Source organism: Chiloscyllium punctatum, chromosome 2 (genome assembly GCF_047496795.1).
Source record: "Chiloscyllium punctatum isolate Juve2018m chromosome 2, sChiPun1.3, whole genome shotgun sequence".
Taxonomy (NCBI): Eukaryota; Metazoa; Chordata; class Chondrichthyes; order Orectolobiformes; family Hemiscylliidae; genus Chiloscyllium; species Chiloscyllium punctatum.
In genome coordinates, this window is record NC_092740.1 from 37,971,477 (window position 1) to 37,996,670 (window position 25,194).

The 25,194-nt window shown below is 43.0% G+C and overlaps 1 protein-coding gene across 1 annotated transcript in view; it reads right to left on the reverse strand.

Moving 5' to 3' along the window:
• LOC140496394 (thrombospondin-4-like) overlaps window positions 1-25,194 on the reverse strand; it is a 126,549-nt gene that overhangs the window by 12,561 nt on the left and 88,794 nt on the right. The window contains exons 13-17 of the mRNA XM_072596068.1: window positions 15,982-16,141; window positions 11,288-11,406; window positions 6,848-6,900; window positions 3,958-4,151; window positions 96-274 (exon numbers count right to left, since the gene is read on the reverse strand). Of these exons, the coding sequence (XP_072452169.1) occupies window positions 96-274; window positions 3,958-4,151; window positions 6,848-6,900; window positions 11,288-11,406; window positions 15,982-16,141 (705 nt within the window). The remainder of the gene's footprint in view (window positions 1-95; window positions 275-3,957; window positions 4,152-6,847; window positions 6,901-11,287; window positions 11,407-15,981; window positions 16,142-25,194) is intronic.

The window sequence follows — 25,194 nt, forward strand, 5'->3', positions numbered from 1 at the left end:
ACTGAGAGTTAGACAACTGCTAATCAAATGGAAAGATATAAAACACTGCTGTACTGCAGGTTTGTGAAGTTATGTACATTTTTATGAAAAATTACCTGATTCAATACAACCCAGTTTGGATCAATTTGTGCGTCTCCTTCAGGGTCAAGAACCACTGTTTGGTATGCTCTGAAATCAGTCAGAGTCACCTCTGCGTTCTCAGGACAAACATCAATTCTGTCAATGATTTGATCATGATCAAAATCACCTTCACAGATATCTCCCACTCCATCAACTGAATAAAAGAAAGAAAGAAAGTACAATAAAGTGTATTGCATTACACATTCTCTACATCCAATGGCATGTTTTACTCGGTATTCACTGGATTTCCAAACTTGCATTCAAACAATCACACATTCGCTGCAACCAGGGAGTTTCAAAGCTTGTCACTATTATACAATGGTCAGAGCTGATCTAAGTGGGGTGAATGGTCACAACCTGGTTGCATGAACTACCTTCAAAATCTTTGTGCATGGAGTCACAGCCAGGTATAGATCCCAACCAGCCCCTGGACGATGCTCTTCATCAGGTGCACTGGCTGTTGCTCCTTTTTTGGGTCAGAAATGATGACATTTCTAGCTTTGAACCCCCTTACGCTAACACTCTGCCCCTAACTCCACTGGCCACCCCTGACACATGGGCATCGTTTGTGGAGAATAAATTATGAGCAATGGATTTTTGGCTCCATTGAGAGTACAGGGAAGAATGGCAGTAACAATTCTGAAACATCAAACTAGGATGCAATTAAAGCTTCACAGAACTTGTTACAACAGAAAAAGACTGTGGGTGTCTTAAGATACACAAGTACACAGATAATGGTGGAATTTACTGGAGGTGATATGAGTCACGCCTTTGACTGGAAAGCCCCATGTTAACTCATTACAGGAATGTCCATTGCATTAATTGGGCAAAGTTGAAAATCACACAACACCAGGTAATAGTCCAACAGGTTTATTTGGAAGCACTCACTTTCAGAGCCAGCTACCTGACGAAGGAGCAGAGTTCTGAAAGCTTGTTCTTCCAAATAAACCTGTTGGACTATAACCTGGTGTTGTGTGATTTTTAACTTTGTCCACCCCAGACGAACACCAGCATCTCCAAATCATTAACTGGACAGCAGCAGGTTTACGCCTGCTCAAGGATGTTGGAGTTGGGGTGGCCGGAGGCCAGCAGCTCTTCATTGCTCAGCAGTGCCACCAGAAGGCAGTGGATGTTGATGCTAATACACATAGCACAAGTGAGTGATGGAAATGTTGCAGTGTAAAGGTCGTGGGGGTGTGGGACAAGCAGCAAGGACAGGTCCTCAGCAGGTCCCTTCCCATCCCAATGCTGCGTCCCTCAATCAAACACTTTGGAAAAGGGACCACCCTGACAAGGTTTGCTTATCAGGCTCCATGCAGTGAGTCCCTTGCCCATCTCTGAGTGATTACCAGTAGTACCAAGATCTTCAAGGTGACAATAATTAGAAGGTTATGGAAGGTGTAAGAAAGAAGGCCAGCCAGAACATTAGAATATCTGGATATAGCGCTAACAAAGGCATTGAGAACAGTTCAGTCTTGTGCTTAATACAGCTTTAATATAGTAAGATTTCCTAAGGCACTTTGATTAGGTTAGATTATTTACAGTGTGGAAACAGGCCCTTCGGCCCAGCAAGTCCACATTGACCCGCCGAAGCGTAACCCATCCATTCCCGTACATTTACCCCTTTACTTAACACTACGGGCAATTTAGCATGGCCAATTCACCTGATGTGCACATCTTTGGACTGTGGGAGGAAACCGGAGCACCCGGAGGAAACCCACGCAGACACGGGGAGAATGTGCAAACTCCATACAGCCAGCCGCCTGAGTCGGGAATTGAACCCGGGTCTCTAGCACTGTGAGGCAGCAGTGCTAACCACTGTGCCACCGTGCCGCCCACCAGTAGCATTGTCAGACAAAATTTCAATGAAAACTTGGTCAAAGTGGTAGGGCTTTAAACAGCATAATGAAGAAGTGGAGAGTTATGATGCTCACTTGGAGAGCTGATGCAGACATGATGGGCTGAATGGCCTCCTCTTGCTCGTGGGCAAAGGCAGTGAGATCTGCCACCCTGCTGCTGCATGAAATTCCATCCTATGTTTATCTAAAATAGGTTGGGGAAGTTTTACCATTTTCAGTTGAAGTAATTTGTTAAGAGATTTACGGCACCCTCAGAACAACTTTCCTCATACAAACCGGCTCCTCTATGCTTCATTAATTGTGCCATTCCCTTTCAAACTGGAACTGGATGGCAGGAAGTGCTGGCTTCCTGTCTGCCACTACATCCACAGAATGTCCAGGTGCCTGTTTGTAAAGCAGAAAGCGAGCTTTGCTCCCCTCTGGGCTATAGTCATGGGGCACCACTGTGAGAGGGCAGTTTTTGGCTTGTAGCATCTGCAGTGATGTGCAGCTGGGCTTCATAATAGGGCACCAACAGTGTGTACACCTGACTGTGAGTGTCACCCCTTACCCCCACCCCCCACCCCAACCCCAGTGGGACTCTCTGTGTTCTTTCCAGTCTAGCAGTTAGACAGACCATTGTTCTGCCATTCCCACATTCTGATCACTTAATCTGAACTATCAACATCCTTTCCCCATCAGCACTCCACACTCCACCACCCCCATACCGCTCCCTCCCCCACTACAAACTACAACGTAAATACTGCTCCCTCCATAGTTCACTTCAGCTCTGATGAAGAGTCTTCTAGACTCAAAACATTAGCTTGCTTTCTCTCCATGGATACTGTCTGACCTGCTGTGATCTCTAGCATTTATTGTTTTCAGTATAAATTCCAGCATCTGCAGTAATTTGCTCCTATCCCATGCACCAACCTCTGTGTAAAAGCTTGCCTTGCACATTTCCTTTAAACTTTACCCCTCTCACTTTAAACCCAATCCAGTCCCACCTGCAAGCACCTGGCCCATATCCCTCCAAACCCTTCCTATTCATATACCCATCCAAATGCCTCTTAAATGTTGCAATTGTACCAGCCTCCACCACTTCCTCAGGAAGCTCATTCCCTACACATACCACCTTCTGTGTGAAAACGTTGCCCCTTAGGTCTCTTTTATATCATTCCCTTCTCACCCTAAACCTATGCCCTCTAGTTCTAGACTCCCTGACCCCAGGGAAAAGACTATGTCTATTTATCCTATCCATGCCCCTCATAATTTTGTAAATCTCTATAAGGTCACCCCTCAGCCTCCAATGCTCCAGGGAAAACAGCCCCAGGCTGATCAGCCTCTCCCTATAGCTCAAATCCTCCAACTCTGGCAACATCCTTGTAAATCTTTTCTGAACCCTTTCAAGTTTCACAACATCTTTCCGATAGGAAGGAGACCAAAATTGAACGCAATATTCCAACAGTGGCCAAACCAATGTCCTGTACAGCCGCAACATGACCTCCCAGCTCCTGTACTCAATACTCTGACCAATAAATGAAAGCATACCAAACACCTTCTTCAATATTCTATCTACCTGTGACTCCACTTTCAAGGAGTTATGAACCTGCACGCCAAGGTCTCTTTGTTCAGCAACACTCCCTCGGACCTTACCATTAAGTGTATATGTCCTGCTAAGATTTGCTTTCCCAAAATGCAGCACCTCGCATTTATCTGAATTAAACTCCATCTGCCACTTCTCTGCCCATTGGCCTATCTGGTCAAGATCTGATAAATAAGAACATTGAAGGGAGGGAATAACTCAGGAAAGTCACAATCATCACAGAAGTGGCACAGAGTAACCTATTTGACCCGTGAGCTATCAAGTGCACAGATCCTGATGTACCTTATCCCATGGTCTTAGAAGAAGTAGCTAGAGAGATAGTTGATGCATTGATCTAGAAGTCAATGTGTATGGTCCCATTAGAATTTGAACACTAGTAGCACTCAGACTCACAGTTATCATCCTCTTGCCCTGGATTAGCTACCAGCCTGCAGTTATCTGGACCAGGTGGAAATACATCTGGAATTCCATCATTGTCATCATCGTCATCACACTCATCTCCAAGCCCATCCTTATCCGTGTCCAGTTGGGAGCTATTAATGACGGTGGGGCAGTTGTCATTGCTGTCTTGATGCCCATCTCCATCGCTGCCAAAGTAAAGCAGTGTATTGAAGCATAACTGCATGATATCCTTTTGCTGGAGTTGTGTGTGAAATTGCTGTTATAAATATTTTATAAATCATTATGACTTTAGGAACACTTTTTAATCATTTGCACATCAGAAAATAACGTATAGAACATCAAGCACAGAATCATACACTCATGTACACCTTGTGATGAACTTGGTTTGTTCCACCAAGACAGAACAGCATCAAATATTAACAGAAGTGTCAATATGGGAAAATTCAACATTACTCTATTTAGAACTTCTAACTGTTGAAATCTTATAAGATTTGTCAACAAATTACATACTTTCCGCTTTCTTAAGGAAGACACATGGTATTACTGCTGCCACTGTGGTTTTAAATGGCTGCCAGATACTTTTGGCCAAATGTGTTTTTCCCATTGGGTAGCCAGACAAAATATTTGCATGGGCTGATACTGAATCAACCCCATTGATATTTGAGTGTCTTTTATAGGAATAATTTTCTGCCTCATGGTGGGGAACAGTAAAAGTACATCCCACAAATTTGTATTAGTACAATGTACACGATCTTCCTGTAGCCACTTATCCAATAGTCAGCCCTGGTAGAGGAGCCACCCTAACCAGCAGCTCATTCCAAAACAGACTCTTGTAAGGTACAGTATCCTCAAATATTAATGGAATTAGGTCAAAATTGGACCAATAATATACTAGAACATAGAACATAACAGCGCAGTACAGGCCCTTCAGCCTTTATGTTGCGCCAACCTGTGGAACTAAGCTGAAGCTCATCTATCCTACACTATTCCATTTTCATCTGCAAGTTTATCCAATGACCATTTAAATGCCCTTAAAGTAATAGTGTTCTAACATCAGCCATTCTGCTGACAAGTTACTGAACTTGAAATGTTAACTTTGTTTCCTCCGTACAGATTCTGTCAGACCTGCTGAGTTTCACCAGCAATTTCTGTTTTTGTTTGAGACTTTGTCTTGATTTTGTCATTCAATGTGAACAGGGTACCTGACTTCTAAAGACAGCCTGACAAAAAGGATGCTCACAAACATGTCAACTGGACAGCGTTTTAGTGAGTCCAATCCCTAAATAGACATGAGTAACTCCTAAACTACTTCCACAACTTTGGAAGCTCAGCAGAACTCTACAGAAATATTTCTCCTCTGCAGTAGTTATGTCAGGACATCAAGAAAAATCCTGTTAAATTCAGGACTCGCACGGTTTATCTAGCAATCTTTTCACAGATAGATATGCTTTCATAGCATTTGATATCCTGACAGGATATTGGGTTTTAATTTCCAATGTTGTTCTAAATGAAATAAATAATAAACTATAACATATAGTCAGAAAATAGCACAAAAGCATGTAAACACTACAGGTTGCACCCTGGTGATGATTTGAACACTCAAGTAGTGATAAAAATTCTTCAGGAAGAATGAGACACCTTTTGCAAGTTTATCTGATTCAGCACTGCCTGCAAGCATTCTGATGAAGTATTTGCTATGCTTGTAGTAGGCACTCCTTATTAAATCGATAAAGCGTGGAGCTGGAAAAAGCACAGCAGGTCAATCAGTATCAGAAAAGCAGGAGCAGGAGGGTCGATGTTTCAACTTGGGACCTTTCACTCCTTATTAAATACTGTTTAGGAGTGAGGGAATTACTTACATTGAACTGTATGCTGTGCTATTAGGAACAAATTACTGCAAACGCTGGAACCTGTACTGAAAACAACAAATACTGGAGATCACAGGGGGTCAGACAGCATCCATGGAGAGACAGCAAGCTAACATTTCGAGTCTATGATGTGGAGGAGTTGGTATTGGACTGGGTTGGACAAAGTTAAATATCACGCAACACCAGGTTATAGTCCAACAGGTTTATTTGGAAGCACTAGCTTTCAGAGTGCTGCTCCTTCATCAGGTTCAAGATAACTCTTCAGCAGAGCTCTGCTGTTAGGTTATTTAAACCCAAACAGATTAACATGCTAATGTAGTTTATTGAGGTACCTATACTACAGCACACAATGTTCAAATATGAAAGCTTGTCTCCAGAGTTCATATTTTAGCAAGGCACTGATAGGGGTTCGCTTCAATTGTGATCAAAAATACGACTCCTCCAGTAACTATTACATGTTATCTTTGTTAGAAAGCAGGAAATGGCTAACAATATGGTCGACCAATTCAAAGAGTATTCTAGTCGGTAGCTCAGAGACTGTTATGGCCAGAGGCCTGGAGACTCATTATTCTCACTCAAAAGGAGTACTGTGTTTGACATAGCAGATTATAAAAAGGGAGTAAATCGCCAAGGAGAGATAAGACCAATGGAAGACAGGCAGTCAGACATTTCATATAACCCATGGACCATGTCCACACTGATTCTCCAGTGGATTCTGATCTTAACTTCTTTTTCTTTAAACATTCAGCCATTAAACTTTAAATATCAAAGTTTGGTTCAGATATAATAAACATTTTCTTAAGTTGTTCAGTGTTTGTTGCACTGAACAAGTTAGATCAGTAACTTTAATATGCATGTTACAGAATTCCAACAAAACATTTAATGTTTCATTAACCTCTCCCGAGCTGTTTAAATAAATGTATGCATCCTTTCAATTAGCACAGGAAATGTCTCTTTTCTTACCAAGGAGAGACAGTACATTTCAGAAATATCTGACCATTGGAGTAAGGTACCTGTCTTGATTTGTGTCACAGGAATCTCCAACGAGATCATTATCAATGTCTGACTGTAAACAGAAAGAAACAGTGGGCGTTAGAGGTAAAGCAAACAGGTCACAAGACACTGCATATAAATAAAATTGATATTCAGAGAAATCCATGTAGCGCCTCACATAAATTGATACAGGGTTACAATTTGTGAAAGTTGTAACCTATATTCCAAAAACTGAGCAAGGAATTTCAGGATTCTGCCAGAATAACAGAAAGGTCATTTTCATCTTGCCATTGAAAACATAACAAACAAATCAAAGTAAACTATTTTCACCAAAGTACAACTTCTGTTTTTAATGTAAGTCAACAGGAAATAGGCAAATCAAAGTAAAATTTATTGATAATGATCTAAGATTGTGCTAGACTGAGACATATCCTGTGTACAAACTGAGGAAATTATTCTGTCAAGTCAAAGCGGACTATATTCTTTTAGAAAAGAGAACTAGTAACTAGACAAGTTATACATTTTAACACGTTATGTTGAAATCTTTCTAGGTGGGTGATTTGAGTTTCATATCCCCAAGTGATACTTATTTTGAAATAATATCAACAAAACTGAGAGTGATTATGTACAAAAATTGTTTTTTTTTAGAACGTTGTTAACTTTTTGTGATTATCAAGTCAAATACCTTGCATGTACTTTCCAATTTAATACATTTAGTAGTAAGCATTTTTACTTCAGGTACAGTACAAAGAAATGCTTTTTACTTCATAATTGTGTTCTAAGACAGCAACACCAAAAATCTAATGTATTTTTTCTGTTTCCGCTGTAATAGAGGCCAACTAGTATGAAAGCAAATTATCTGCTAAGATGTGAGCTATTCAGGGACTTTAAATGCTATATGCATCTTTAAAAAGAAATGACATGGGCTTGGATTTACTGTGGATGTTATGAACATGCCATTGTCAGTAAGTAGTCAATACCAGTGCTATTACAATTTTAAGAATAAAAGTAGTTTTTGGTCTACATGACAGAGAAATGCAGAGCTGGTGTGATGTGCCAATATTTTAACAATCAGCAATCCCCTTTATTTCTGAATGCAATACACAGAAATACACTGAAAATCACTGATGATTTGCCTCAGTCAGATAGATGAGGGGACGTAAGTGTCACAATGTATTCAGCAGTGCAATGAAAAGAGTGCTCACTCATCTGATTGGAGCAAATGCTGTGGTCTTAGGGAGGTATAGGGCTGGAGAAGGTTACACAGTCACTGTGAAGCAACCTGAGCTAGAAGGTCAAAATTTCAATGTGGTCAGTGTCTATCAAAACCCCTAGATCTTTTGAAATGTGATGAACCTGTGAAAATCTTAACCACAGAAGGCTGTAGAGATGAAGTAACTGAATATAGTTAAGACAGAAATAGATGGATTTCTAGAAGGTAAAGATTCTGGATTAGTGATGCTGGAAGAGCACAGCAGTTCAGGCAGCATCCAACGAGCAGCGAAATCAATGTTTCAGGCAAAAGCCCTTCATCAGGAATAAAGGCAGTGAGCCTGAAGCATGGAGAGATAAGCTAGAGGGGGGTGGGGAGAAAGTAGCATCGAGTACAATGGGTGAGTGGGGGAGGGGATGAAGGTGAAAGGTCAGGGAGGGGTGGGTGGAGTGGATAGGTGGAAAAGGAGAAAGGCAGGTAGGACAAGTCCGGACAAATCATGGGGACAGTGCTGAGCTGGAAGTTTGGAACTAGGGTGAGGTGGGGGAAGGGAAATTAGGAAACTGTTGAAGTCCACATTGATGCCCTGGGGTTGAAGTGTTCCGAGGTGGAAGATGAGGCGTTCTTCCTCCAGGTGTCTGGTGGTGAGGGAGCGGCGGTGAAGGAGGCCCAGGACCTCCATGTCCTCGGCAGAGTGGAGGGGGAGTTGAAATGTTGGGCCACAGGGTGGTGTGGTTGATTGGTGTGGGTGTCCCGGAGATGTTCCCTAATGCACTCTGCTAGGAGGCGCCCAGTCTCCCCAATGTAGAAGAGACCGCATCGGGAGCAACGGATACAATAATTGATATTGGTGGATGTGCAAGTAAAACTTTGATGGATGTGGAAGGCTCCTTTAGGGCCTTGGAGAGAGGTGAGGGAGGAAGTGTGGGCGCAGGTTTTACAGTTCCTGTGGTGGCAGGGGAAAGTGCCAGGATGGGAGGGTGGGTTGTAGGGGGGCGTGGACCTGACCAGGTAGTCACGGAGGGAACGGTCTTTGCGGAAGGTGGAAAGGGGTGGGAAGGGAAATATATCCCTGGTGGTGGGGTCTTTTTCGAGGTGGCGGAAATGTCGGTGGATGATTTGGTTTATGCAAAGGTTGATAGGGTGGAAGGTGAGCACCAGGGGCGTTCTGTCCTTGTTGCGGTTGGAGGGGTGGGGTCTGAAGGCGGAGGTGCGGGATGTGGACGAGATGCGTTGGAGGGCATCTTTAACCACGTGGGAAGGGAAATTGCGGTCTCTAAAGAAGGAGGCCATCTGGTGTGTTCTGTGGTGGAACTGGTCCTCCTGGGAGCAGATATGGCGGAGGTGGAGGAATTGGGAATACAGGATGGCATTTTTGCAAGAGGTAGAGTGGGAAGAGGTGTAATCCAGGTAGCTATGGGAGTCGGTGGGTTTGTAAAAAATGTCAGTGTCAAGTCAGTCGTCATTAATGGAGATGGAGAGGTCCAGGAAGGGGAGGGAGGTGTCAGAGATGGTCCAGGTAAATTTAAGGTCAGGGTGGAATGTGTTGGTGAAGTTGATGAATTGCTCAATCTCCTCGCAGGAGCATGAGGTGGCACCAATGCAGTCATCAATGTAGCGGAGGAAGAGGTGGGGAGTGGTGCCGGTGTAATTACGGAAGATGGACTGTTCTACGTAGCCAACAAAGAGACAGGCATAGCTGGGGCCCATACGTGTGCCCATGGCTACCCCTTTGGTCTGGAGGAAGTGGGAGGATTCAAAGGAGAAATTGTTAAGGGTGAGGACCAGTTCGGCCAAACGAATGAGAGTGTCGGTGGAAGGGTACTGTTGGGGACATCTGGAGAGGAAAAAATGGAAGGCTTGGAGGCCCTGGTCATGGCGGATGGAGGTGTAGTGGGATTGGCTATCCATGGTGAAGATGAGGCGTTGGGGCCGGGGAAACGGAAGTCTTGGAGGAGATGGAGGGCGTGGGTGGTGTCTCGACCATATGTGGGGAGTTCCTGGACTAGGGGGGATAGGACAGTGTCAAGGTTGGTAGAGATGAGTTCAGTGGGGCAGGAGCATGCTGAGACAATGGGTCGGCCAGGGCGGTCAGGCTTATGGATCTTGGGAAGGAGGTAGAACCGGGCAGTGCGGGGTTCCAGGACTATGAGGTTGGAAGCTGTGGGTGGGAGATCTCCTGAGGTGATGAGGTTTTGTATGGTCTGGGAGATGATGGTTTGGCGATGGGTGGGTGGGGTCATGGTCGAGGGGGCAGTAGGAAGAGGTGTCCTCAAGTTGGCGTTTGGCTTCAGCGGTGTAGAGGTCAGTGCGCCAGACTACCACTGCGCCCCCTTTATCTGCTGGCTTGATGGTGAGGTCGGGATTGGAGCAGATAGATTGGAGGGCTGCGCGTTGTGAGGGTGAGAGGTTGGAGTGGGGGAAGGAGGTAGACAGGTTGAGGCAGTTAATGTCCCGGCGGCAGTTGGAAACGAAGAGGTCGAGGGCAGGTAATAGGCCAGCGCGGAGAGTCCAGGTGGATGCAGTGTGTTGGAGGCGGGCGAAGGGGTCCTCGGAAGGTGGGCGGGAGTCCTGATTGTGAAAGTAAGCTCAGAGGCGGAGGCGACGGAAGAATTGTTCGACGTCACGGCGTGTATTAAATTCATTGATGCGTGGACGGAGGGGGATGAAGGTGAGTCCTTTGCTGAGGACTGATCGTTTGTCCTCAGTGAGGGGGAGGTCTGGGGGGATGGTGAAAACTCAGCAGGGCTGGGAGCTGGGAGCTGGTGTGGGTGTAGAAGCTAAAGATGTCAAGGGAAATGGGGAGAATGGAGGAGTCTGGCATTGAGATAGAGGATCAGCCATGGGATCATGATGAATGACAAACTAGGCTCGATGGGTTGAATGGCCTATTTCTGGTCCTGTTTTCTGTTTCTGCTGATGCATTGGAAGTGGACAGAATGACACAGGAGTCGTGAGTGAGGGCAGCTTACAGCAGGACACAATACAGTCAGCAGAGTTTTGGGTGAACTGATATTTTCTGGGGCTGGTGGCAGAGGGAGATTATTGAACCTGAAACCTGAAATGGATTCCATCCTGCTACTCACACATCTCTCACTTCTGAGCACAATTTGTTTCAGTGAAATGCACTTGCAATTAAATGATGCATTTAAAATAAAAAGAGAAGCTGTTGCATTACAGATGTCATTCAGCATTTAACCAAGTATTAGAGTTTACAAAGGATAATGACAAGCCTGCTCCCTCAGACCTGATTAGGGTTGATGACATCAGGGCAACTATCACAAGCATCACCGACACCATCGTTATCTCTGTCCTTCTGGTCTACATTGGGAACTCTTTGACAGTTGTCCAAGAAATTTTTAATCCCTGCAGGAAGATGCAGAAAGTGCACATCAATTAAACCTGATTAACTTGACTGACTAATGTTAAGATCCAACAGAGTGCAGGATTATGACAAGCACAAGCTGAAAATGCAAAATAAAATTGGAAGACTATTTAAAAGAAAACAAGAATAAGCACCAAAAACTGTTCATTTAAGTGGCAAGTACTTTTAATAACTGGGATCACAGAAATGTTATCACGAAGAGAAGACACCCTGAACAACATGCCTGGGTCAGTGCTGACAAAAGAAATGCTATAACTTACACCATCAATCTATTCAAATCACATTGAACCACAACCTCTCATAACATTGTCCCACAATCTCTCAAATCAAATTACTTTGGTATTTTTGGCAGATTTCAAAAGGCTAAATCCTAAATCATATACATGTATAGAAAAATAAGATCATCCCCAGTACAGTCACTATAGAACATCAGAGATCACATCATTTCAGTCTTGGCTGTTTGCTGCTGAATGTAAGGAGGAGGTTAGCAAATATATCTATCTAAATGGTGTACTTAATTACAGCGACTGGTTGGTGTGGATATCACTTAGATAAACATTGGAACAGAGCTACTGGAAGAGTGTACAGAGGTGGGGTTTAGATCTGTTCCTGTCAGGTAAAATAGACCAAAATTGTTTTCTTCTGTGCTGAAAATCCAAATAATAGAAGATAAAATACAATATTGACAAATATATAGCAGGGAGCATCAGAAGAAAATTGGTATCTACACATCCTCTGGGAAAGCTATCTGAATAGCTGATAGCAAAGTTGAAAAAGAGCTAGGAGCTCTATTATATACAGTCATCAACATAACTAGTCACTGCACAGAAACAAACAAATAAACAAATTTAATATAAAACTATGTATCTCAAAAATCTCTACAGAGGAAGCGACACTCAAAGATGATTAGTGCATGTTAAGCGAGACCAGGGTCAATGTGATTTGCATAGGTTGGTAATATGTTGCAGCACTTCCTTTCTCATTACTGATGTGGAGGTGCGAGTGTTAGACTGGGGTGAACAAAATTAAAAGTCACACAACATCAGGTTATAGTCCAACAGGTTTATTTAGAAGTACAAGCTTTCAGAGTGCTGCTCCTTCATCAGGTAGTTAGTGGGACAGGATCCTGACTGACAAAGCAGCAGTGCTCCGAAAGCTTGTTCTTCCAAATAGACCTGTTGGACTACAACCTGGTATTGTGTGACTTTTAACTTTCTCAGCACTGACCCAGGCATGTTATTCAGGATGACTTCTCTTGGTGATAATGTTTCTATGATCTCAGTCATTGAAATTACCAGTCATTTAAATCAATAGTTTTTGGTGCTTATTCCAGTTTCTTCATTGTGAAATGGCACTTGAAAACAGAGTTATGGAGATAATGTAGGTTCTCCAAGGGCAGACATTGCATTCCTGCTACCTATGTGAACTATGATGTTGTCTGTCTTCAGGGAATCTATATATTCTGCATAGCACTATGATTAGGTGATACTCCACGAATGAATTTCTGCCCTGCCCTCATCAACTTAGATGATGAGCCAGATTATCCAGTCCCCATGTTGTCAGATCCCAGATGTAGGACTCACGAAGCATATAAAGAGCCTACAGAGTTCCATCAAACCAACTTTGGGAATTGTCCAGGAACTCCAAACTTCTGGAGGACAATTTCCCTTCTAACTCAGATCCTCTGATAAAGGATCTTTGACTTAACATTAGTGGCACAGTCTTCAGACGATTCTGACAAATATAACTGGATTTTTACCCACTCTGCACGAACACCACACCCCTCTGACCACCGTGATATCTTGCACCCTAGGAAACATTAAACAAGAAAATGTTCATCTCTTGGGCAAATAGACAAAGTCTTTTGCCAGGGGTGGGAGAGTCCAGAACTAGAGGGCATAAGTTTAGGGTGAGAGGGGAAAGATATAAAAGGGACCCAAGGGGCAACTTTTTCACGCAGAGGGTGGTATGTGTATGGAATGAGCTGCCAGAGGAAGTGGTGGAGGCTGGTACAATTGCAACATTTCAGAGGCATTTGGATGGGTATATGATTGGGAAGGGTTTGGAGGGATATGGGCTGGGTGCTGGCAGGTGGGACTAGATTGGTCGGCATGGACAAGTTGGACCGAAGGGTCTGTTTCCATGCTGTACATCTCTATGACTCTATGATCCCTCCAGTCATTCACACAGACCCACAACATCCCCATCAATCTTCAACACTGTATCTCAACCACATGACTACCCATCTTTGCCCAAGAACCACCAATCCACTCTTGCTCTGACCCACAACACCTATCTACCACCCTATCAGGCTGCCACACTACTCACTCACCCACCTTACCTATATACATTCTTACATTCAACCAGTCACTCAGCATTCACTCCCATTCATTCACATTGAGATTCTTGGGACCATAAACAATTACCAGAATAAGGCAGCCAATGATTTAGAAGGGGAAGCACTCAAACATAGGAAGCACTTCAGTGGAAAGCCATGATGTTTGATCCATAATGTCAGCGCTATGGGGATAAGTTGAGAAACACAAGCTTTTCAGTTCTGTGAAGGAGTTATGGTAAAGTGGTCTTATTGAAGTATATTAAATGGCAATTCTGAGGAACAGATAAATGTGGAAAATTGCTTCAAAGTTGAATTGCAAGAGTGACACAAGTTCAAACTAGTGAGCGGTGAGGTAAGGAAATTTCGCTTCACAAAATGGCTCGGCCACTGCTGGATACTGCGTGCAGTTCTGATCACCACATTGAGGAAAGGATGTGATTGCACTGGATGGGGTGCAAAGGAGATACAGCAGGATGTTGCCTTTGATGGAGCAGTTTAGCTGTGAAGAGAGTCTGGATAAACTCGGGTTGTTTTCTTTGGAGTAGACAGGGCTGAGGGGGGACCTGGGAGAGGTGTACAAGATAATGAGGGGCATCAACAGGATGAATGGAAAGCAGCTGTCCCCCTCTGTTGAAGGATCAATAACAAGGGGGTATAATTGTAAACTGAGAGGCAGGAGGTTTAGAGGTAATGTGAGGAAAAACATATTCACCCAGAGGGTATGGGGATCTGGAATGTACTGCCTTGGAGGGTAATTGAAGCAGGAAACATCACCATCTTTAAATAGAACTTGGATGAACAACTGAAGTGTAACATCCAAGGCTATTGACCAGGTGGGATTCATGCAGGTGGTAGTACATTTCTAGTGGGGCCAAAAGGCCTCTTCTGTACGGTATTATTCAATGAAGTATGATATGGACAGATATGATCATTGTAACTCCATCTGTTGATCAGAAATGGGCAGGAATTATTTCATCTTCCTGTTTTCCCTGGAACCTGGTCACTGCACAGCCCTGAGTTATAACATAATTAAACAGCATCACATCGATGGGGTGTTCACTGGGCCTGAGCAGAGCAGGTGCCGTGACTTTTCTGTCTGACTGCAACAAGTCAACTATGGCTGTTAGAGATAAGTGACTCTCCAAGCTCTACTGAAATTGTTCCTTTGATGGCCTGAAGGAATGAGGGTTCAGCCTCCTCAGCCACTGATCCTTCCTTCCTTCATTGAGACCTTCCAGCAAAATCCTCTATATAATGTTCCTGATTGCCAGCAAGGTATCTTACCAAGCACCCACCAGCTCCTGGTAATGAGCCAGTTGTTGTATTCTGCCCTTGCAGTTAGGCAGCTATTAACCTGTAGCTGAGCCACAAGATATTATAGTAACTTGAGTCTAAAGTCTGTGTCGGTAAGATGGTTTTGTCCAATCAAGCTACCTGAAAAACAACAAGTGTCATAATCTACCTCTTTGTAATTATTTCAAATCCATTGTTGTCTCTCCTGTGAGATTTTCTGAATAGGTTACCTCAGGTGAGATGGATCTACTTCCTCTTTCTAATTTATCATTGATATTTTCATTAAATACAGCAATCACTATAGTCCCATGATAAGGAAATATGCAGCATTGAGTTTTACATGGTAGAAAGTTTAACATAAGGAGCTACAATGTATCAATGAAATGGGGCTGAACAGATAAATAATTGAATGAGTTGTAACAAGTATGGTGAAAGTCTATAATATATTATTACTATTTGAAAACTTGACATCTAAAATAGAGGCAATTGGGATCTTTTTTGTTTTGTGGAATGACTTGTATCTATGTGCATTGGGGAAGAGACAGTAATAACGGGAATCACATCTGGTGAATGTGCAAGAAATTGCCAAAAGCGTACTGCTTGCAATTGTGTATGAAAGTTTAGCATGAAGAAAAGGCCTGACATGTCACTAGGGTTGAGTGTCTGTAAGGGGTATTGCTGAGGAAAGGGGGGCATTTTTCTTTTGGCCATTTATTTTACATTTTCTTTGCATAACAAACTTCTGTTGCTTTGTTAAAAGCACCTTGGCTGTCTCTTGTGAACATGTTCAATGACTGACCGCTCATACCAATCAAATTACAAAAATAAAGCTAGGTTTCACTTTGGGGTCTGATTTCTCCTGCATTACCATGAGCTGGAATCATAATATAAGTGTTAGAGGTTTTCGCTTGAGGTAAATACTTACCATCTCCATCCATATCATCATCACAGGCATCACCTTTCCCATCACTATCTGTGTCAATTTGATCATTGTTAACTGATATTCGACAGTTGTCACAAGCGTCTCCATAATTATCTTCATCAGCATTCAGTTGATTGATGTTACGAACCAACACACAGTTATCCTGAAATGAGAATGTTTATCTTGTCACAGGATAAAGTCTAGTGCCTCAGAAATGTTACAGCCCACCCTCTTAGACTTCTCCCTATCCTGCAGCTATAATTGGACAAATATTGTGAATACTGGAGAAAACTTTGAAGAAGAGTCATACCGGAAACAAAATGTTAGCTCTGTTTCTTTCTCCACAACTGCTGCCAGACCTGCTGAGTTTCTCCTGGATTCTTTGTGCTTGTTTCAGATTTCCAGCATCCCTAGTATTTTGCCTTTATTCACTGTACTTGGATTGGTCTTATGCAGACTTCAGCTCACTTTTAATCTTCAACTATTTCCAGATATAGTTGCAAGGAAAACCAACCAGCAATAGACAAATGAACAACTGATTGGATTTATTGAACTGAGCAAAGGATAGTGATTAGCAATGACAACACAAATTATGCAATGAGAAAAAGGAGCTTAGGACAAGATTGTTACTTTCCACTGATTTTTAAAAAAATTTTTCACAAGATATGGACATTTAACAAGTCAATATTTATTCTCATCCTTAATTGTCCTTGAGAAGATGGTGATGAGCTGCCTTCTTGAATTGCAGCAGTTCATATGATCTAGGGATACCCACAGCACTTTTAGAAAGGGAATTCCAGAATTTTGACCCATGAACAGTGAAGAAACGATGATATGGTTTCAAGTCAGGATGGTGTGTGACTTGGAGGAAATTTTCAGGTGACAATGCTTTTGTGCATCTGCTGCCCTCATCCTTCCAAGTGATGGTGAATTTGAAAGGTACTATCTTTGGTAAGTTTCCGCAGTGCATTTTGTGGCTGGTACACACTGCTGCCATGGAACATTGATGATAGAGGGGGTGACTATTGGGACTGGATGGAATTTGAATCAAACGGGCTGTTTTGTTCTTGATGACATTGAGCCTTCTGAGTGTTGCTGGAGCTGCACTTCTTTAGGCAAGTGTGGAGTATTTCATCACACTCCTGAATTGTGCCTTGCAGATGAGGGACATGCTTAAGGGAGCTGGCAGATAAGTTACTTGTCACAGAATTCTCAGCCTCTGAATTTTTCTTGCAGCCACAGTTATTATATACTGGATTAGTGGTGCTGGAAGAGCACAGCAGTTCAGGCAGCATCCAACGCTGTGCTCTTCCAGCACCACTAATCCAGTATTTGGTTTTCAGCATCTGCAGTCATTGTCTTTACACAGTTATTATATGGCTAGTTCAATTCAGCTTCTGGTCAATGGCAACTTCCAGGATGTCAATAGTGGAGATTTTGTGAAGCTAATGCCACTGAATGCCAAGGATTGATGGTTAAATTATCATTTGGTGGAAATGATCATTTCCTGGCACTTGTTAGACAAATATGACTTATCACTTGTCAGCCTAAACTTGTCCAGACCTTATTGCATTTAAACATGAACTGCTTCAGTATCTGAAGACTTACAAATGGTGCTGAACATTGTGTATTCATCAGTGAACATGCCCACTTCTGTCCTTATGTTGGAGGGAAGGTCACTGATGAAGGAGTTGAAGATGGTCGGGCCAAGGAAACTACCCAGAGGAGCTAAGACTTCCAATAACCATAATCACCTTCCTTTCTACTAGGTATGACTCTAACAAGTGGAGAGTTGCCCCCAATACCCATTGATTCCACTTTTGCTAGGGGTCCTTGATGCCACACTCATTTGAATGTAGCCTTGATGCCAAGGGCTGTCACACTCACCTCCGCCCTCGAATTCAGCTCTTTTGTCCATGTTTGAATCAAGGCTGTAATGAGATCAGGAGCTGAGTGGCCCTGACGGAACTCAACTGGGCGTCACTGAGCAGGTTATTGCTGAGCAGGTGCTGCTTGCTAGCACTGTTGATGACACCTTCCATCACTTTCCTGATAATTGAGAGAAGGCTGATGGGGTGGTAATTGGCCAGGTTGGAACTGTCCTGTTTTTCATGTACAGGACACATCCTAGCAATTTTCCACATTGTCAGGTAAATGCCAATGTTATAACCGTACTGGAACAGCTTGGCCTGGGGATCAGCAAGTCCTGGAACACTAGTTTTCAATACAATGTCGGAATGTTGTCAGGGTTCATAGTCTTGGCAGTAACCAGTGACTCCAGCCATTTCTTGATATCATATGGAGAGAATCAAATTCGCTGAAGACTGGTACCTGTAATGTTGGTTTAGATTAGAGTGGTGCTGGAAAAGCACAGCAGGTCAGGCAGCATCCGAGGAGCAGGAAAATCGATGTTTCGGGCAAAAGCCTTTCATCAGGAATGGAGGCAGGGAGCCTCCAGGGTGGAGAGATAAATGGGAGGGGGTGGGGGTAAGGCTGGGGAGAAGGTAGCAAAGAGTACAGTAAGTGAATGGGGGGGTGGGGATGGAGATGATAGGTCAGAAAGGAGGGTGGGGGAAGGTAGCAAAGAGCACAATGGGTGAATGGGGGTGGGTTTGGAGGTGATAGGTCAGAGAGGAGGGTGGAGCGGATAGATGGGAAGGGAGATTGGTAGGTAGGACCGGTCATGAGGACAGTGCTGAGCTGGAAGGTTGGAACTGGGATAAGGTGGGAAGGGAAGGGAAATGAGGAAACTGGTGAAGTCCACATTGATGCCCTGGGATTGAAGTGTTCTGAGGTGGAAGATGAGGCGTTCTTCCTCCAGGCATCAGGTGGTGAGGGAACAGCAGTGGAGGAGGCCCAGGACCTGCATGTCCTTGGCAGAGTAGGAGGGGGAATTTAAATGTTGGGCCACAGGGTGGTGGGGTTGATTGTTGCGGGTGTCCTGGAGATGTTCCCTAAAGTGCTCTGCGAAGAGGCGTCCAATCTCCCCAATAATGTTGGTGACCACTGGAGGAGGCTGAGATGGAACATCCACTCGGCACTTCTGGCTGAAGATTGCTGCAAATACTTCAGTCTTACCTTTTGCACAGTTGTCTTGGGCTCTTCTATCATTGAGGATGGGATATTTATGGAGTCTTCTCCTCCAGTTTAATTGTCCACTGCCATTCATGACTGGATATCGAAGAACTGAGAGCTTAGATCTGCACTATTGGTTGTGGCTATGTCTATCACCTCCTACTTATGCTGTGTGGCATGCAATTAATCCTGTTTGGTAACTTCACTAGGTTGACTTGTCATTTCTAGGTATGTCTGATGCTACTCTGGCATGCCCTCCCGTACTTTCCATTGAACCAGAATTGAAGGTAGTTGTTGAGTGGGGAATATGCCAGGCCGTGAGATTACAGATTGTGCTGGAGTGCAATTCTGCTGCTGTTGATGTCCCACAGCACCTCACGGATGCTCAGCCTCAAGTAGCTAGATCTGTTTGAAATCTGTCCTATTTAGCATGGTGATAGTGCCACACAACATATTAGAGGGTATTCTCAATGCGAAGACAGTACAAGGACTGTGCGGTGTCACTGTTACTGACACTGTCATGAACAGATCCATCTGCAGCTGGCAGATTGGTAAGGATGAGGTCAAGTATGGTTCCCTCACCACCTGCTGCAGACCCAGTCTAGCAGCAAACATTGTGTGAGTAGGTAGAGGGTATAGTACCTGAGAATCAGAGAACTACCTCTGATTTCAGTTTACTCTAAAAGAGCTATAATTTGCTTCAGTAAATGTAAAAAATCTGGATATATTCCGGGGCGGTTAGCACTGCTGCCTCACAGCGCTGGAGACCCGGGTTCAGTTCCCGCCTCAGGCGACTGACTGTGTGGAGTTTGCACGTTCTCCCCGTGTCTGCGTGGGTTTCCTCCGGGTGCTCCGGTTTCCTCCCACAGTCCAAAGATGTGCAGGTCAGGTGAATTGGCCATGCTAAATTGCCCGTAGAGTTAGGTAAGGGGTAGATGTAGATGTACATGTAGGGGGTATGGGTGGGTTACGCTGCGGCGGGGCGGTGTGGACTTGTTGGGCCGAAGGGCCTGTTTCCACACTGTAACTAATCTAATCTAATCTAAACGTAATCTGGTTAAGGCCAGTGAGGTTTACATTTAAATTTTCCAAGTTGTTTCCAGTGATATAGAGTGGTTCAACAACAGAAAGTATCCATTATGTATCATATTGGTGAGAGATGACCAATCCAGTTATAAAACATGAGCTGCAAGTATATTTACTGAGAAAGAAATGAAAAATCTCTCACCAGTACCTTTTCTTCTGCAATTATTTGGAAACTCCTTATTAGAATGCATGGGTTAAACAAATATAAAATCCAAGCTGTTGAATTGTATTCAGAGCATCTTCCAGGTGTCCCCCACCCACCCACCCACCCACCCATTCTAGCCTACTGTGCAGCCCAAGTTTTCATTTTTCTCACTGGTGGTTGTGCCTTCAGTTGTCTAAGCTTTAAGACCTGAAATACCCTTCCTGTACCTCTCCATCTTCCTTGTCCTTTGAGATGCTTTTAGATACCTGCTTTTTAAGAGCTAGGAGAAAGTGAGGACTGCAGATGCTGGAGAGTCAGAGTCGAAAAGTGTGGCGCTGGAAAAGCACAGCAGGTCAGGCACCATCCGAGGAGCATAAGCAGAAACATTGACTCTCCTGCTCCTTGGGTGCTGCCTGATCTACTGTGCTTTTCCAGCACCACACTTTACAACACTGTTTTTTAAAAGCTGTCTCTGGTCACTTGTCCTTAAAACCCCTTTTGCGGTTCAGAATCACCTTTTGTTTGCGAGCTATCCTGTGAAGCACTTTGGGATGATTTACTATGTGAAAGGCATTATGTAAATACAACTTGTAGTTGCTGAATTGTAAGCAGTTGCAAACAGCTGATCCCCTACCCTGTACAGTGTTTCTGTTAAAGCATTTGGTGCAGGGATAAAGGGCAGTCAATTCTGTGGCTGCATATTGGTAAAGGGAAGAAAGGAACATGTGAAATAAGAGCAGGAATGGGCCTATTCAAAAAGATTGTGGCTTAAATTCTACCTCCGTACCATTTTTTTCACGCCATTCTTATATCCCTTGACATTTTTAATACTGTGAAAAAAATAGACAATGGGTAAAAATGGAGGGTAATGGGATTTTTATTGTGCTTAATTTGCACATAATTTATGGTTTAATCTAATTTATTTAATGAGAAAACCCTGCCTTAGATTATATGTCCAATAACGTGAACATTATCAGCCAGTGAATTAATACATCTACTAATGGAAAGAATATGGGAGTAAATTATAGGTTGTAATTGTTCTCTTTAAATGGATAGTTTAATTGTGCAGCCATAGAACTACTGGAAGGCATTCTATTGAGTTCAGTTTTTGGTTATGTATATCTGAACTGTATTCCTCATTGTAAACTGCAAGATAGCTTTCCCGCTAACCTGTCTCAAACTGGCTGACTTTGTATGCTGTCCGCTAGCCAACCTAGCAACTCTGAAGTCAGGCATTTGTGAGGCAGTGTTCCGGTTTGGCAAGTTGTTGGCTGGGACTGACATGACCTAAGGCTGACCCTGGTGAAATTTGTTCCAGTTGCTATCATTGTGTGCTGTGAATGCCTCCTGGATTCATTCTGTGCTGACAGCACTGGGTAACAAATGCATTCTGCTTTCAGAAATTCTCCAATTCACACTCGTTGCTTTTATGTCGAAAAATGCCAGAAATATTGTCATTAGCTCCTCCGTTGTTTGTTGCGCAGTTGCTTGAAATTGTTACCCATTTACAGAGAAAAGTGTGGCAAATGTATGTAGCATTGCTCTAAAATGAGGGAAATGTTCACTGGGGTATAGATTTCACAACCTTTCACCCAGGGTGAGGGAGGAAGGGGTGCATCATTGAATGGCATTCTACAAATTTGTCTCATGTAGTCAATATATCCTGCATCACTTGCTGTACATTTGATTTCCCTTCCTTCATCACTGGTCAAAATCTTACAACCTCTTCAAGGCCTGTGAGGTGGTTTATGAAGATGGCTCACCATCACCTTTGAAGGGCAATTAGGGTTCGACTGTAAATGTTGGCCTTGTCAGTAATGCCCAGATGCCAGGAATGAATAACAAAAAACAATGGTGGTTGTATTGAACTCTTAGCTGAGTTTAAGTATGTAAGTTAGCTCGCTGAGCTTGAAGGTTTGTTTTCAGACGTTTCGTCACCATACTAGGTAACATCATCAGTGAGAGTCTCTGGTGAAACGCTGGTGGTATGATCCACCTCTCTATTTATAGGTCTTGGGTTCTTAAGGTGGGTGATGTCATTTCTGGTTCTTTTCTTTTTCAAGGGAAGGTAGATAGGATCTAGACCTATGTATTTATTGAAGGAGTTCTGATTAGAATGCCATGCCTCTACAAATTCTCATGCGTGTCTTTGTTTCGCCTGTCCTAGCATGTGTGTGTTGTACTAGTCAAAATGGTGTCCTTCCTTGTCTGTATGTCTAGAAACTAGTGAGAGTGGGTCATGTCTTTTGGTGGCCAGTTGGTGTTCATGTATCCTGGTGGCAAGTTTCCAGCTAGTTTGTCCATCGTAGCTTTTTTTTTTACAGTTCTTGTGTGCTATCTCGTAAATGTCTTAGCTGAGTTCTTAACATGCTTTCCTTTCACTCAGGGTCAGTGCTATGAACATATTTTCATTAATTCTTCTTCGTTATGTGAAAATAAGAGGTTTTAGGATCAGAGAAGGTTACAGGCATATGGGCAGGTAAAGCCATGATTTATATATAAGACAAAAATTTTAAATTTAAATTGCTAGAAGACTAGGAGCCCAAAAATCTCAATGAAGGGTAGTGGATAAGCAGAGCTATGAATGAACTGAAGCTTATGAAGAGTAGTAAATTAGAAATTGACATTGAGAATGTCACGTTGTGTGGCACCCTCACCCAACTAAATAGGAACACAGGAGAAAGAGTAGGCCATTCAATTAGATCATGGCTGCTCTGTGGTCAACTCCATTAACCTGCCTTTGGCTCATATCCCTTAGGTACATTTTCGTTAAGTAAAGGTATTATCTCAGATTTAAAATTAACCATGGATCCAGCACACATTGCCATTTATGGAAGAGAGTTCCAAGCAGCAATCAACCTTTGACAGTTTTGGATAAGATCTGGCAACTAAAAAATGGGTATCCATGAGGTGCTGTGTGCTATCAGTATCAGCAAAATTGTATTTCAGTATAATTTGCAACCTCTTGATCCAGAATATCCCCCACTCCACCAATACTATCAAGCCTTGGGATCATTGGAAAGTGTAGGAGGTCATGCCAGCAGCGTTACTAGGCATACCTAAAAATGAGGTTTCAGCCTGGTAAATGTACAAAACAGATTACATGACCAAACAACACAAGAACCAAATGATAGAGCAAAGCAAAACAACCAAGGGATCAGAGCTAATCTGTGCTGTCCTGTCACATCCAGTTGTGAATGGTGGTGAACAATGAAACAACTCATTGGAGGAGGATGCTTCACAAATATTCCCATTCTCAATGATGGAAGAGCCCAGCATATCAGTGCAAAAGTTAAAGCTGATGCATTTGCCACAATCTTCAGCTTATCCAACATCAGCCAATAATCCCAATTTATCATAGCCATCTGAAACTTCATAGCATCATTGTACCCTTTGTTTGGGTTCAGGACCCTACTCTCAGAATCAACAACATTGCTTTCCATCTCAATGAAGGATTCTATCATATTACGGTCACGCTTCTCCCAAGGCGTGACCCGTAATAGCTTGTCAACTATCCCTTTCTCATTACACAATACCCACTCTAGGATGGTATGATCTTTAGTTGGCTCCTCAACATATTCATTTAGCAAACTATCATGTTTACACTCCACAATGCTTTCTCTACAGTACCGCTACTGATTTGATTTGCCAAATCTATACACAGATTAAAGTCGCCCATAATTACAGATGTAGTTTAATTGCATATGTCTCGAATTTCCTGTTTAATGTCATGCCAACATTATTATTATTACAGTTTGGGGTCTAAAGGAATATGAATGAAGTGGTGACCTTGATATAGCTGATCGTGTCTTTGAGTTCCTTAATTCTGCATGTCACAACATATCAGTAGAAACCAACATAAGAACAAGGAGCAGGAGTAGGCCATCTGGCCCTTTTGAGCCTGCTCCACCATTCAGTAAGATCACGGCTGATCTTTTCATGGACTCAGATCCACTTACATGCATTTTCAGCATATCCCTTAATTCCTTTATTGTTCAAAAAAAAACTACTTTAGCTTTAAAAGCATTTACTGAAGTAGTGTCAACTACTTCACTGGGCAGGGAATTCCATAGATTTACAACCCTCTGGATGAAGAAGTTCCTCTCAATTCAGTCCCAAATCTGCTCCCCCTAATTGTGAGGCTATGTCCTATTTTCCTAGTTTCACCTGCCAGTGGAAACATCCTCTCTACTTATATCTTATCTGTTCCCTTCATAATTTTATATGTTTCGAGAAGATCCCCCCTCATTCTTCTGAATTCGAATGAATATGATCCCAGTCTACTCAGTCTCTCCCCATAAGCCAATACCTCAACTCCATAATCAACCTCCTGTGCACCTCCTCTAGTGCCAGTACATCCTTTCTCAAGTAAGGAGACCAAAACTGCACACAGTACTCCAAGTATGGTCTCACCAGCTCCCTGTATAGCTGCAACATAACCTCCCTGCTTTTAAACTCAATCCCTTTAGCAATGAAGGACAAAATTCCATTTGCCTACCTAATTACCTGTTGTACCTGCAGACTAACCCTCTGTCATTCATGCACAAGGACATCCAGGTCCCTCTGCATAGCAGCATGCTATGACTTTTTACCATCCAAGAAATAATCCTTTATCACATTTATTAACATTGTATTCCATCTGCCAGACCTCACTTAAAGTATCTATGTTTCTCTGCTAAGTTTCACAGTCCTCTGCACACTTTGCTCTGCCAGTCATCTTAATGCCATCTGCAAACTTTGACACACTACACGTGGTCCCCAACTCCAAATCATCTGTATAAATTGTGAATAATTGCAATCCCAACACTTATTCCTGAGGCGTACCACTAGTTACTGATTGTCAACCAAAATAGCACTCATTTATCCCCACTCTTTGATTCCTGTTGGTCAACCAGTCCTCTATCCACAGG